The sequence below is a fragment of the Pseudorasbora parva genome, chromosome 12 (assembly GCF_024679245.1).
Source record: "Pseudorasbora parva isolate DD20220531a chromosome 12, ASM2467924v1, whole genome shotgun sequence".
NCBI lineage: Eukaryota > Metazoa > Chordata > Actinopteri > Cypriniformes > Gobionidae > Pseudorasbora > Pseudorasbora parva.
The window spans coordinates 38,233,630-38,248,047 of NC_090183.1; the positions used below are offsets into that span (position 1 = coordinate 38,233,630).

A 14,418-nucleotide genomic window follows, 5' to 3' on the forward strand; every position below is an offset into this window, starting at 1 on the left:
CACTTAGTACACCTGATTCCTCTCATCATGCTGATCAAATTTAATATCTTACATTAAGACTCCGCCCATTACAGTAATGGCCATCTTAAAAAGTACAGTATTCAGTTTTTTCGCTACTCCTCCTTCAAAATTTGTCTAATTTTGTCCAAACTTGGCAGAGAGAATATTTGGACTGAGCCGCACAGAAATGACTGAACAGAATTTTTTGGACCCTTGGAAAAAAAAAAAGTTATGATGTCTCGAAGTTAACGAGGTTGACCCAAAATTGGTTCTGAGGCTGTATCTCGGCCAAACTTTGACCAATCGAAACGAAAATTGGTAAGCTTCATCAGACCCATGATCTGAGGAGCCATGCCAAAGTTGGGAACAGCGCCACCTAGGGGTCATGAGATATGAAAAAAGGCTATTTTTGCCCATAACATCCGAACGGTTTGTCAGAAAATCATAATATTGGTGTCTATGGATTCCTCGTTTCATGCTGAATCTGGTGATATAAGATATGTTAGGATCGGATGAACCTCGTGACCGCCATTTTGAATTTTGTCATAAAATGTGATATCTTTTATAATATTTGACATATCTGCACACAATTTGGTATGCATGACCGTCATCATGTCCCGAATGTACATGAGAAGTTTCAGAATAGCGCCACCTAGTGTTCCAGAGATATACGATTTTTTGCTAAAACGTTTATAACTTTTGAAAACATTATCTATGTTCTATATAGTTTATGTCATTTTGTTCTCTGGGTTTTGCAGATTTCGACGATGTCTCATTTGTCATTTTCCAAACATGTGACTGTGCGCCATATTGAATCACGTGAAAAACAGTTTTTTCGCTACTCCTCCTTCAAATGTTGTCCAATTTTGTTCAAAATTGGCTCACATTAAATATGGAGTGAGCCGCACAGAAATGACTGAACAGATTTTTGATATTCGCTACCGTTCCGGAGAAATCCACCTCTGAAGTTGAACTTGCCTGTGTTTGTGCCTTTATGCTAATTAGCTTAGCATTCTAAATGGTTATTTGCAAAAATGTTCTTCCGTTCCAGACATTAATTACTTCTAAGAATGATTTCAACCAATTTTTCACAAAAAAATATATAATGTTGTTCATTAAATCCAAAAATCTTAATTTTGAGTTGATTTCTAATTTTAACTATGGACCTATGGCATGTCAATGAACACATGTCCTCCCTGTGGCGCAATGAGATGAGTGTCAGACACCGGATTGTGAGGTTATGGGTTCGAGTCCCATGGGGGACAGCTTTATAAAATTGTGTGTAATGCTGTCATTTAGTGGCAAAAGCTGCAGTTCTGCCTTCGAAATCTCAAGCCTTTATAAATTTAAACAAACCAAAGTATGAGTGGTCTGCTGTTTAAAGCAACAGGCTAAAGCTTTGAAGATTGATTGGTCAAATTCAATGTGTAGTAAGTTAAGTTAAGTTATGTTGTTTAAGCATGTGAATTGGGCAATGTTCAAAAGTTTCCTAATAATATCAAAAGTCCTAAAAAGCCAAAAAGAGCGATAATGGGCTTGGCCCCGCAATTGCTGCTAGCAGCTATATTTATTATTATTATTATTATTATTATTATTATTATTATTATTATTATTATTATATACACCTATGATTGCTTGAAGTTGAGTAGCTTATTAATGAGGTAATCTCTATTTTTGGGTAAACTATCCCTTTAAGTGTCCGAACCTATTTCATTTCATTTAATATGCCACTAACATCACCAACTGTCTAAACGATTTATTCCCTACTCCGCAACACCTTTAACAAATATGAAATATGAATTAATAATCAATTGATAAGTGAATTCATACAATTAAAACCATAGCCTTTCTCATATGGCGATTCATTTTTATAGCTAAAACTGGCCGTTTTATTAGATGGTGGTTTAAGGTTTAAGCTGGTTTAAACTATTTCCTAACTTTTTTATTCACATGAATCTGTGGCTATTTTTAGTATTGCTACAGTACAGCTGAGCATAAAACAAAGAATTGTATGTTATATAGAAAGGACAGCCTTTATAAAGTTGTTGTGTCTGTTTAGCTGTTGCAGAAGTCACCGAGCTAACAGCTGATAGGCCCGCGTTAGCGAACGGTCCAAGATGACGTGCAGCTTCATTGTAGACAGCCCCAAGCCGTTGCGGCGCGTCGCGTTGCGAGGCGTCATCATCGACCGTTTGCAGTGCAGACTCAGGATCGCACCGCTCTCCAGACGGACCCACCGTTGCTGTCACCGGAGGTTCCTATTATACTCCCCCCACCCCTTCACCTCCTCCCAAAACAAGAACGCACTAGATAAGACGACTACGTGCTCCGCCACGATCTCCACAACAGACTGGACGCGTACATAAGGCTGTTGTTTATTCAAAATAATGTTTCGATGAAGCGTCTGGGGTTGTTGTCGGCCTACGCGAACGCGATTTTCAGATCGTTGGATCAATGGAGACGCATCCGTGTTTATTAGGGTGTCTCGTCTTCGACAAATAATGGATTACCCCGCATCTGTTTTGAGGAATGACGCTGACGTGAACAAAACAATGTCTTGGATCTCCAAACGGCTAGAGGTATGGTCATATAAAAGACTCAACTGATTGTTAACGGCTGATATTTTTTTTATATCAAACTGGGGGACCAGGACTGCTTAATGTCGGATTACAAAGCCCAGGCTGGGTTGTGCTTGCACAGATGGCGAACACAAGTGATCCAGGGGGAAGCAACCCCTCGCTCCAGAATTATGCCATCACTGCGTCTGCGGTCAAACTGGCGTCTTTGGGGCTCATCACCTGCATCAGCCTGCTCGGGAACACCGTGCTCTCCGCGCTGGTGCTGAAAGACAGCTCGCTCCACAAGGCTCCGTATTACTTCCTTCTCGACCTGTGCGCGGCAGACATCATCCGCTCGGCCGTGTGCTTCCCGTTCGTGATGATCTCCATCAACAGCGGCTCCGTGTGGAGCTACAGCATCATCAGCTGCAAGATCATCGCGTTCATGGCCGTGTTGTTCTGCTTCCACATCGCGTTTCTCCTGTTCTGCGTCAGCGTAACGCGCTACATGGCCATCGCGCACCACCGGTTCTACTCCAAACGTATGACCATATGGACTTGCGTCGCGGTGATATGTATGGTGTGGACGCTTTCAGTCGCCATGGCATTTCCACCGGTCTTCGACGTCGGGACCTACAAATTTATCCGCGAGGAAGAGCAGTGCATATTCGAGCACAGATACGTGAAAGCCAACGACACTCTGGGCTTCATGCTCATGCTGGCTGTGATTGTGGCCACGACGCACGTCGTGTACGTCAAAATGCTGTGTTTTGTTTACGACCACCGTAAGATGAAACCCGCGCAGCTGGTTCCGGCGATCAGCCAGAACTGGACCTTTCACGGACCTGGCGCGACGGGCCAGGCCGCTGCCAACTGGATCGCGGGGTTTGGACGCGGTCCGACGCCGCCGACGTTGGTGGGCATCAGACAAGCGTCACACAACGCCAACCGGAGGCTGCTCGTGCTGGACGAGTTCAAGATGGAGAAACGGATAGGAAAGATGTATTACATGATAACACTGGCGTTTCTGCTGTTCTGGGCGCCCTACATCGTCTCGTGCTACATCCGGGTGTTCGTGAAGGGAAACGCGCTTCCTCAGGTGTACCTGACCGCGGCCGTGTGGTTGACATTCGCCCAAGCTGGGGCGAATCCCATCATATGTTTCATATTCAATAAGGAGTTGAGAATGAGATTCAGAGCCTGTTTGCCGTGTTGCCTGACTACACAAACACCCATGGAGCCCTACTGTGTGATTTAAAGTGTTCTTCTCACTCGTTTTCGCTGGCTCTGCCTGCTTGCCAACATACAGTGGCCCAAAAAGTAGAAGAGACCGGGGAGTGTTTAAACGTCTCTATGTTTTGGTTAGAATATTCCCATATTTGTCTTCTTCAGATAAAAACACTTTATACTTCTAATATTTCTCCCTAAACAGTATAAAGTAGCTTACGTGCTTAAGAGTGCTGCTTAAAAAAAATCGAATAGAAATTATGTAGGCTATATTTTAAGTTTTGTTCATTTGTTGTGGTAATCAGAGATATTTGTTTAAAATTATCTCCATCAATAGCTTCCGAATGCATTTTAATACAAAAAGGGAAGTATTTATATGTCCAAAATGATGACATTGAATTGGTCACATAATTAAATATAAAATATAGACATCTCTGAAAACATAAATAACTCTTGTCATTTAACATCCAATTCAATGCAGATCAAATTGCAATGCAGACATGACTTTTTGCTCACGTCAAAATAGTTTTGCCTCACAAAGTCTTACAGCTTCCAGAATCATCAGGTATGATGGGGATTTCCCCCTCTAGCCCATTTCGGATTGGTTAAACTCGCTGTGTTAAAACGCTCCCCAATCTCTTCTATTTGAACCCAGTTGAAATATATGAATTTCATTGCATTATTGTGCTTCTTCTTTTTTTTTATTACGAATGCTACTTGATATTTTGTTATCTAATGCAATGAATGTGTGTATGAATGCAATGGCATTCATACACGTCCTGATACTTTTTTGGGGCCACTGTAGCATGTGATCTTTTCTTTCAGTACGAGGTGAAAAAGGCCTGTTCCGACATTGCATATCAGAAGATCTACATTTATGCAATCCCCTTACCTATGTAAATAATGTAAAAAGACGATTTATTTATATTCTGGAACTCTTTTTATCTGACATGTAATATATTTGCTATGAATTTTTGTGTGAACAAAATGGCCAGTGGCTTTTTACAATCACATGGACTGAACGTGAATAAACCAAGTCCCTCTCACAGCCCCTTTAAATAGCAGAAAGTTGTTTTCAGTGGACACAAGGAAATTTGGCTGATGGGTCAGTGTTGAGGAGACCACGATTTGTATTTTAATTAAAATAAATGATTATAAATGTACTGTGTTGGTGTGCTAAAGCGATACGTGATTCAAAAGCGAGGCCAACAAGGCATTAAAAGAAGGGGATTTTGTTGCCATGTCAGACTAAACTGATGTTCTGTAAAACATGTGGTTTTTGTACATATTGTGCTAAGCCTCCATCTCATTAGATGTTGTGAGGAAAAACCCCAAGCCGGAATGTGATGTTTCAGACACACTCATCCAGGGAGACATTTTTGGCTGCGTTTCCATCCCCCCACCCTTCCTACAGACAGTTATATAATACAGAGCCCTTTTTCCCTGAACCTCCCCTCAGCGCTGCACTTGTGTGATCTGCTGCGTCGCACTGACAGAATGAATGCAGGCCACTGGAGATGTGAAATAAGATGATTTGTCTTCAATAAATGTAAACAGTGCATCCTGGATAGCTGCTTTACATGAAAGCAGGAAATACCTGAAGAGGGGGAATATTTCTGTTTAGAAAGAGACAACAGCTGTATCCCAAATGATGCACTATATATATGCACTTATACAATATTTACATGGTCATTTTGTCATTCAACGTCGGAATCTGTTAGTGCTTCCCCCTCCACTACGTAATTAAAGCGGCAACAGTTGAGTGCATGAAGTGTCCAACATTCCACACTTCGTTGTTTCTGTTCATTTAGTGCATCATCCGGGTATTTAAAGTGCACTTTTTCTTTCTGGAATTTTTAGTGTGAATGCACTATTTATTATACTTATAAACGTTATAGAATAGTGCAGAAGTACACAATTTAGGGAACAGCTAAGGCTATAAAACGCACAGATAATGAAGGTGACGTGTTGCCCTTAAAGGGTTAGTTCACTCAAAAATGAAATTTATCTCATTAATGGCTCACCCTAATGTCGTTCCACACCCGTAAGACCTCCGTTCATCTTCAGAACACAGTTAAAGATATTTTAGATTTAGTCCGAGAGCATATCCAAGTGTATGCACACTATACTGTCCATGTCCAGAAAGGGAATAAAAACATCATCAAAGTAGTCCATGTGTGACGTCATTTAGTTAATTAAAATCTCTTGAAGCATCAAAAATATATTTGGGTTCAAAAATAACAAAAAATGCGACTTTATTCAGCATTGTCTTCTCTTCCGCATTTGTTTTCAAACCTCAAATAAAGATTCAAACGGTCATGTTCAGCGACATTAGGGTGAGTCATTAATGACTTAAATTTCATTTTTGGGTGAACTAACCCTTTAAAGGGACAGTTCACCCAAAAATGTATTAATTCATTTAATTCCTCACCCATGTGGTTCCAAACCCATAATACTTTCTTTCACCTTTAGAACACAAATTAAGATGAAATCTGAGAGCTTTCTGTCCCTCCATTGACAGTCTGTGCAACTACTACTTTGAAGCTTCAAAAAGTTCATAAAAGAGATCGTAACTAATCCATATAAATCAAGTGGTTTAGTCCAAATTTTCTTAAGAGTCTCAGATATGACGAACAGATTTATTTTAAGACTTTTATCAATATATTATTTTGATCAACGGACATAAAAAGAAGCTTGACCAAACCTGCTTGACATGTGAAACAAACCTCATTGGTTCTTGTAAAAGCTCAAATGTGCTGCGTAACATGGGAATGAACCTCACTGGTTCTTCCAGAATCCGGTTCCGCAAGAACCAATGAGGTTCATTCTTGTTACGCAGCACATTTGAGCTTCGGCAAGAACGTGTTGTCGTGCAGCTAGCAGGTTTGGTCGAGCTTCTGTTCATGTCCCTTTGATCAATGTTTATGTGTGAATGAAAGCCTAAATTAAATCTATTCATCATATAAAACGATTGAGTCTCTTCAGAAAATTTGGACTAAACCACTCAATTCATATGGACTAGTTACGATATCTTTATGAATTTTTTTTGAAGAATCAAAGTGTCAGTTGTGTAGACTGTCAATGGAGGGACAGAAAGCTCTCAGATTTAATCAAAAAGTAATAAAATTTTATAATAAAAAATTTAATCACTTCATTTGTGTTCTGAAGATGATCGAAGGTCTAACGGGTTTGGAACAACATAAGGGTGAGTAATAAATGAGTAATAAAAACTTTATCATTTAGGTCAGCAATCAACTAAAAGATATTCTCAAATTCTTACATTACATCCCCCAAATACTGAGTATGTGGTTACTTACCTATAAAGATATAAGAGAAAAAAACATTAATTTAACAGGAACATTTAAAGGGATAGTTCACAAAAAACCTGTTCCAAATCTGCATAACTCTTTCCTCCAATAAATATCTCAAAGATTTAAAAAAATGATTTATATTATTTTAATATTTTGGACCCAACTGACTTTAAAAATATCTTCTTTTGTGTTCCACAGAAGGGTAAAAGTCATACAGGTTTGGAATGACACGAGGGTGTCATTTTTTTAGTGCACTATCCCTTTAAATTTTTCGTCTTATATCCATTCTGGTCATCCTTACATGAAAATGTCATTGAGAAACACAAACCGCTCATTTCATGAAGAGAAACCGCAGTATTGACTCAGGTTGTGAGCATTCTACATAGCAATATAATGAAAAGCTCCATCAGCTAATTGGAGTGTTTTATTTAAACGGCCTTTGCCATCCATAGAAGGCCCAGAGGAGACATAGAAATAGGCCACAATCTGCTGAGCTGTTAACACAACCATATTATATATGAACAAACTGTTTTTAGTGCAGTTTCGGTCTGGCTTCTAAGAGTTTCATGCTGCCATCCTGATCAGAATATGGTGGCTGTGGCACCCAAGGGAAAACATATAGAGCAAGCCACTTGCTTTATTAAAGCATTTCTATTCGCTCTGCATTCTCGCCTTGTGTAAAGATGCAACACCCATATTGCCTTCTTTCTGGCCTCCTTCCATCCAGTGCATTAAACCAGCGGTTATATAGCCTGATGGAAAGACATACTTGAAAAGCAGGCCATGAATATTTTATACATGCAACAGCACAGTGTAAAATTCTGGATGCGACGTAGTTTGTTTTGTTCAAGTAATTGGACCTTTATAGACTTAAATGGTCCTTCAAAAGGGAAAGCCTATTTAAAAAATACAGAAGAGATTTTATATATGTGCGTCTGTTATTTAACAATGATACAATAGCTTTACACAGTGTTCCAGCACCAGCACTCTCAGTGTTCTTCAGTGCTGTAAGGGAGAGTAAATGAGGTGACAGTGGCCCCATTCCCAGGACAGTTTCTTCACAATGACACACTGAAGTGAGGGATATTACAGTAAGCATTTTAAGAATACTACTGTCAGTGCAGTAAAGAGTGCTTTTGCTATTTTTTAAGATTGACGTATTTTAATTAATAGTAAAATTCCATTAAAATGAATTGAATAATCCTTATGTATTGTAATTTGAACATTCAATTTGAATATATAAGGATTATTCAATTTGATGGAATTTTGCTATTAATAGAAATGTGTATATCTTAAAAAAGGCTTACACTTATTTTTTTGAGTGTAGGCCCATACAGTAATCTACACAACATCAGTATCTTAAAAAAATAGACCAGTTGAATTGTTGAGTTATTGTTTGTTTTTTGTGACAGCAGGAATTAAATCATAGATATTCATTTTGCATTGATTTGTATTATATTCACTATGAAATTGCAAGTTAAATTCACCAACAAAAAATTACAAAACATTACCATGGTAGTAGCACATTTGCATTTCAACATCCATATTTTTCGTACGTTTCATATAATTTCAAATAATTCATGCTATTATCTGAACTACATAGGAGTATCATTTAAATACTATGGCACATAAATATAATAATCATTTATGAATGTACAATTATGATCTGACACTACACTCCTAATTTTGTTTTGGAGGTCTTCTCAATAGGTTTACATGCATCCACGTCAAAAACTTTTTTTTTCATATTATATATTGGACATCACTTAATTTCTCAGAGTCTGAAAACGGTCCGATCAAAGATTCAGTCTCTCTAAAGTTAAACCCCTCCTTTCCACAAGCTTACACTGCTCTGATTGGTCCAATTGCCTAGTCTGTGATTGCTCTACTGCTTACAGCGTGTTTTGGAAACGAAACACCTTTTACCGTAAGTAAATTTCATCTCCGGAGGCTCCATAAGCGTTTGATACACAGTGTGAAATTAATATTTTCAAAATATTTTATCTCTGAGCCGGTTCCTTTAAGTGAACAGTGAGAGTCGGTTCCCATCTGAGAGCTGTTTTCACTTTTTGTATATTAAAGGGATACTTCAGCGCTTTTTCATATTAAACTATGTTATTCCCTTAACTAAGACGAGTTGATACATACCTCTCTCCTCTCAGTGTGTGCACTTAATCTCTCTGACGCGCGGTGACGATCTGATAGCATTTAGCTTAGCCCACTAAGCCCAGTTCCTTCACTATGGTACCAAACAGAGATCAAGTTAGAAGCCACCAAACACCTCCACGTTTCCCTATTTAAATACAGTTACACAAATAGTTGAACGATTAAGTATGATGACATAAAATAAAATGATAAAAAGGAGAACTATAATGTATGGCGGAATAGCACTTCTGAGAGTACTTCGACTCGGCGCAGTAAAAAGTCACGCCTGAAAAAATCCCAATGAGAGAGGGAGGGGGAGATGTGAGGGAGGATTTTTCAGGCGTGACTTTTTACTGTGTTATGTAGGATGTATAACAGGAAGTAAGAATGGAATAACTGACTGGAACTCATTTTGGCATTTCAGAATCGATTCTTTCTTTTAGGAGACAATCATTTTACATTCACAAACAGCTATATTACACACTGCATGATGATATTCAAAAAAGCATAATAGGACACTTTAACATTAAAGGTTCCAAAAGAGGATTTTCACACCAATGACATATAAGAACCATTTTTGGTTCCCCAAAGAACCTGTCAGCGAACAGTTCTTACAAGAACCATTTTATTTTCTTACTGTGATCTAGTAATCTAAAGAAACCTTTTCTGCTATAAAGAACCTTTTGTGCAATGGAAAGGTTCCATGGATGTTAAAGGTCATTCATGGAACCTTCAATGCCAATAAAGAGTGTACGATTGTACCTTGAAAGCATTTGATTGGGCAACATTACATATCATGTCTTGTCATGAAATCATAACTCTTAATGCAAAGTGAAATGGAATTGCAGTATGCATGACGTGTATTTAAATATAATGATCTTGAGGAAAAGCTAACAGACCTGATTTACACATTGGGACTGTTAAATGACAATGATGTTACATTATCACAAATATAAAACTATGGTTAAGTAAGAAATTGAATAATTTGCTTTAATCTTGACTACAGAACTGTCAAAGATTTGACACACAGCTCTGATAACAGCCACAAACACATTTGCCATGTCTGTAAGCTGTACTTTAAGTAGCATTTATCTTGGTGTCAAGTTCAAATAGGTATCACAATCTCTAAATCAAGGCTTCAGTGGCCCAATTATTTCCTTTGAAGATGTAGTGAAGAAGCATTTTGAGACAGCTATGTTAAAGCTGAGAATAGAACAAATGAAAGCACTAATAAAGAAATAAGCTGATTTTTCACTTTCCTAGAATTACTGCACACTGCTTTCTGTAAGAACCAAAGGTAACAGAAAAAATGAATAGAAGAATTTAGTTTTATACTACCTTAGTGTATAGTGTTTTAAAGGGGTCATGAACCGAGAATTTTTTTTTGTGGAGCATTTTACATATAATTTTACATCATACTTTAAGAATATCCTGCACATTTCAGAACTAAAAAACATCCTTGTTATCCAAAAACAGCTTTTATTGTAACCAAGCCCAGATAATGACTCATTGTGGAATGTGTCTATCTATGAAAGGTGAAAGAAGGTGAAAATCAATGCCTATACTTTGGCCACTGGTGTGTTAGTGAGATGATGAGAAGAGAAAAGCAATACAGGATGGTCTTCAAATACCATTAACTTTTTTCCAACAATGTTTTTCCAACAATGTGAATGTCTCAGTTGAGCATTATTTATTTGTATTCAGTACATTTCACCGTCGATTCTTTGGTAAATCAGTAACAATTTTGGTGCATAGTAATGCGACAACTTGTAAGTAACCGTGTTAATTCTAATGCCTGATCTGTGACCAGTGGTTTCTGGTATTCATGATGTTCTTTGTCTATACTCAGTGAATCAGTGACTAAACATCAACTTAACATTTTTTTCTCATAGTACGATGAAAAGAATCGGTTATTTAAACTGTGATTAAATTATATATAGAAAAAGATCAAAGAACGCTCCCTTTGCAATCACTTTCAACACTTTTCACGATCAGTTAACCTTAAAGGGATAGTTCATCCAAAAATGAAAATGTGATGTTTATCTGCTTAACCTAGATAAAATCTTTATTTCTTCAGTAGAACACAAATGAAGATTTTTAACTATATAGAGCCAGAGTGTGGATATTGACCTTACTGGAAGTGAAGCGTGTTCCAGGCTGTTGGATAAAGTGTTGTATTTGAGATAAAACAATTATATGAATACGGCTCGATTTCTCACACAAACTGATCATTTTGTGTCTTAAGATATCAATGTGTCGTCATGAGCCACATGGCTCTTTGTGCATTTTGTCTAAGCATGTTTTTTTTTTTGCTCTCATAGAATTGTGACCCATTCATACGATTATATGACCTACACACAGCAATGGTTGGAGTTAAAAATCTTCATTTGTGTTCTACTGAAGAAACAAAGACACCTACATGTTGGATGCACAAATCCTAAATGGAGAGCTTATTTATATATGCATTCACCTTCACTATTTCTCTCTGATATGATGATCATGTAGGTAAGTAACTGTGTATCCTTAAATTCTTTTTTTACAACAGGCAAAAGATCGTTTATTCCAGCGTGCGTGCAGATAGGGTTGGCAAGTTTTTATAACAAAACCCGCCAACTACTAGCCCAAAACAATAGCTTCTCGGGGGATTCTCTAGAAAAAAATGGTGTTTGAGGGTAAAATGTGTGTTGTTTTGGCAACGTTGCCTGTTAAAAGTCGCATTCCTGGGTCTATATAACATAATTGAGGTTGCTTCAACCCGCGGACATGGAAAACAACCCTCTGGAAAACCGCAGACTTGGCAACACAGTGCAGTTGAGTTCTGTTGACATTTAACAACTAACGTTATGCGTCGCTCCATTGCTCTGGTTGGTTGTTGGTCTATCCAGTCGAGGTCTTTCCTGGTTCAGTTGAAACGCGCCTCATAATAAGAGCCAAATGGAGCAGTATCAGACTCATATTTTGACTAGAATTGAGTATGAGGACGTCAGGCTAAAGATCAAGGTATTTCTAAATTATTGTTAAAATCATAAGAAAAATATAGGTGTACTACAGGAAACATTACAAAACAATAGAACAATGCAGTTCATGACCCCTTTAAGCTTGAGAATAATTTTTTTTTTTTATTTAGGTCATATTTTGACATCATTTGCATTTTATGACCTCATTTTCTAATTTATGTTCTATAATTTAATTTGTATTCATTTTCCATGAAGATTAAATAGTTCAATAAAATAAATAGATCTAAAACACTTTTACAGCTATACACTTTATACAAACACTAGCATGCTATACAGGCAAACATCTTCATCACAGGTATTGATCCTGGAAAGGAAATGGCTGGAGACATTTGGACTTGCCATCAGCTGTGGTGATGCAGGCTAGGTTGGGCAGACATGGGCATGTATGATGGAGTCTCTTCCCAAAAAATGGCACCTAAGTAGAAATGAAAGATTAAAAAACAGAAACATAAAAAAAATCATAACGAAGTTCAAAAGGGAAATTGAGGAAATAAACCTTGTGGCTCATTGGATGACAGTCTTCTCCCTTCTGACCCATTGGGGTGCACATTCGCAGGCTCCGGATCCACAGGCTGACTGCACAACACATGCCACCTCCACACTGAGAGTCCTTCTCACATGCCTGTGCGCACACACACACACACACACACACACACACACACACACACACACACACACACACACACACACACACACACACACACACACACACCTCTTAGGGCTCTTTCTCATTATAAATACATCACCATGTCCACTAGTAAGCAAACATATCAGTGATGAAATGTTCAGTGTGTCCACCTCATCCACCATACAATGCATTTTTAAAGCTATGTATAGTGAGCATAAGCCCAAAGGTAGCATAGGATTTTCTCTCGTGGATCCAGGCTACTGATTTGCCCTGACAGGCCTTGTAGGAGGATGTCTCAGTGTTTTCAAAAATGCCATGCCTCCATCTCCATTAGGCCTGGGGTGTTCTGACAGCACTCTCGCATATTTTGGGAGTGCTGTAGGCTTAACTGTCCTGACAGGTGTTGAGGAAATGCTTTTGAGCATCCCAACACATACATGTCAAGAGCACGTCATCTCTGCTGACCCTAAAAATGCCAGTTAGTTTTAAACTTTGCAGTGGTAAAAATTATCAATTTTATGCATGCATACATATGTGCATTGTACTATTAAATGTATTTTTACATTTTTTTTAATTAATCATATTGTTTCTGGAAATATGCACTGTTAAAATTGAAATGCATGTCTAGCATCAACTATAACCATAATGTCAATCAGTGAGTTAATGGCCTTTAGCAAACATGGAAGTCAAGATATTACCACAAACTGTTTTGTACCTTTTATGAAATCCTGCATTTTTTTGCTTTTCTGTTAATACATTACATTAATACATTACCAGCACGTCCTCTTTTTACAATGAACATGGTATAACCTTTGTAAGATTAAGGCTTGCTGGCAATGAATGACTTGACTAACATTCATAAGTTAACATAGCAAAAATAAAAATGTTCAACGCATCCTTAGTCTGTATTGTCACTGCACCCGATGCAAATCAAAAGCAAACAAATAAATAAATCATATGAAATATACATAATATATACATTTAAATGTTTACTGTTATGTGAAACTGCTTATTCAGGAAAACAGCATGCAATTTTTATGATCCCTCTTATTTTGTTAAAATTATTAGATTTTCTGGCACTTTCTGGGGTATGCAAACTTAGAAACAGACCTCTATCTATCTCTCCATCTCTGTCTGTCTGTCTGTCTGTCTGTCTGTCTGTCTGTCTGTCTGTCTGTCTGTCTGTCTATCCATCTATCCATCCATCCATCCATCCATCCATCCATCCATCTCCATCTATCTATCCACTCCAATTATAGTTCTACACTGCAGATATTAAATATACTGTAATTTGTTCTACTTAATGGAATTAAAAAAGGTCAAAATAAATGGCATAAATGGCACTCAAAATGTATAGAGTCAGTAAATATTTGAAAATAAATACCTCAAATTAAATGCATAATTCAATCATTCAATCAAATTTGACACTCAAACAGATCAGTGCTTTCCAAACAATGATACTATTAAACAAAAAAATAATTATTTAGTGTTAGTGTTCTACAGTGTTCTGTAAGCACACAGTAGAACACTAA

At 37.7% G+C, this 14,418-nt stretch overlaps 2 protein-coding genes across 6 annotated transcripts in view; one reads left to right on the forward strand and one right to left on the reverse strand.

Annotated features, from left to right (window-relative positions):
- The first annotated feature begins 1,916 nt into the window (after positions 1-1,916).
- On the forward strand, positions 1,917-6,088 carry gpr27 (G protein-coupled receptor 27). The gene has a single exon (XM_067460216.1). It carries the CDS (start codon positions 2,701-2,703, stop codon positions 3,814-3,816), a length of 1,116 nt encoding a protein of 371 aa, XP_067316317.1. The 5' UTR covers positions 1,917-2,700; the 3' UTR covers positions 3,817-6,088.
- A 4,720-nt stretch (positions 6,089-10,808) lies between these two features.
- prok2 (prokineticin 2) overlaps positions 10,809-14,418 on the reverse strand; it is a 46,098-nt gene continuing 42,488 nt past the window's right edge. For all 5 annotated transcript variants that reach the window (XM_067458513.1, XM_067458515.1, XM_067458516.1 and 2 more), the window contains 2 exons: positions 12,755-12,880; positions 10,809-12,673 (listed from right to left, as the gene is read on the reverse strand). In XM_067458513.1, coding sequence (XP_067314614.1) covers positions 12,548-12,673; positions 12,755-12,880 — 252 coding nt within the window. In that variant the 3' untranslated portion in view covers positions 10,809-12,547. The remainder of the gene's footprint in view (positions 12,674-12,754; positions 12,881-14,418) is intronic.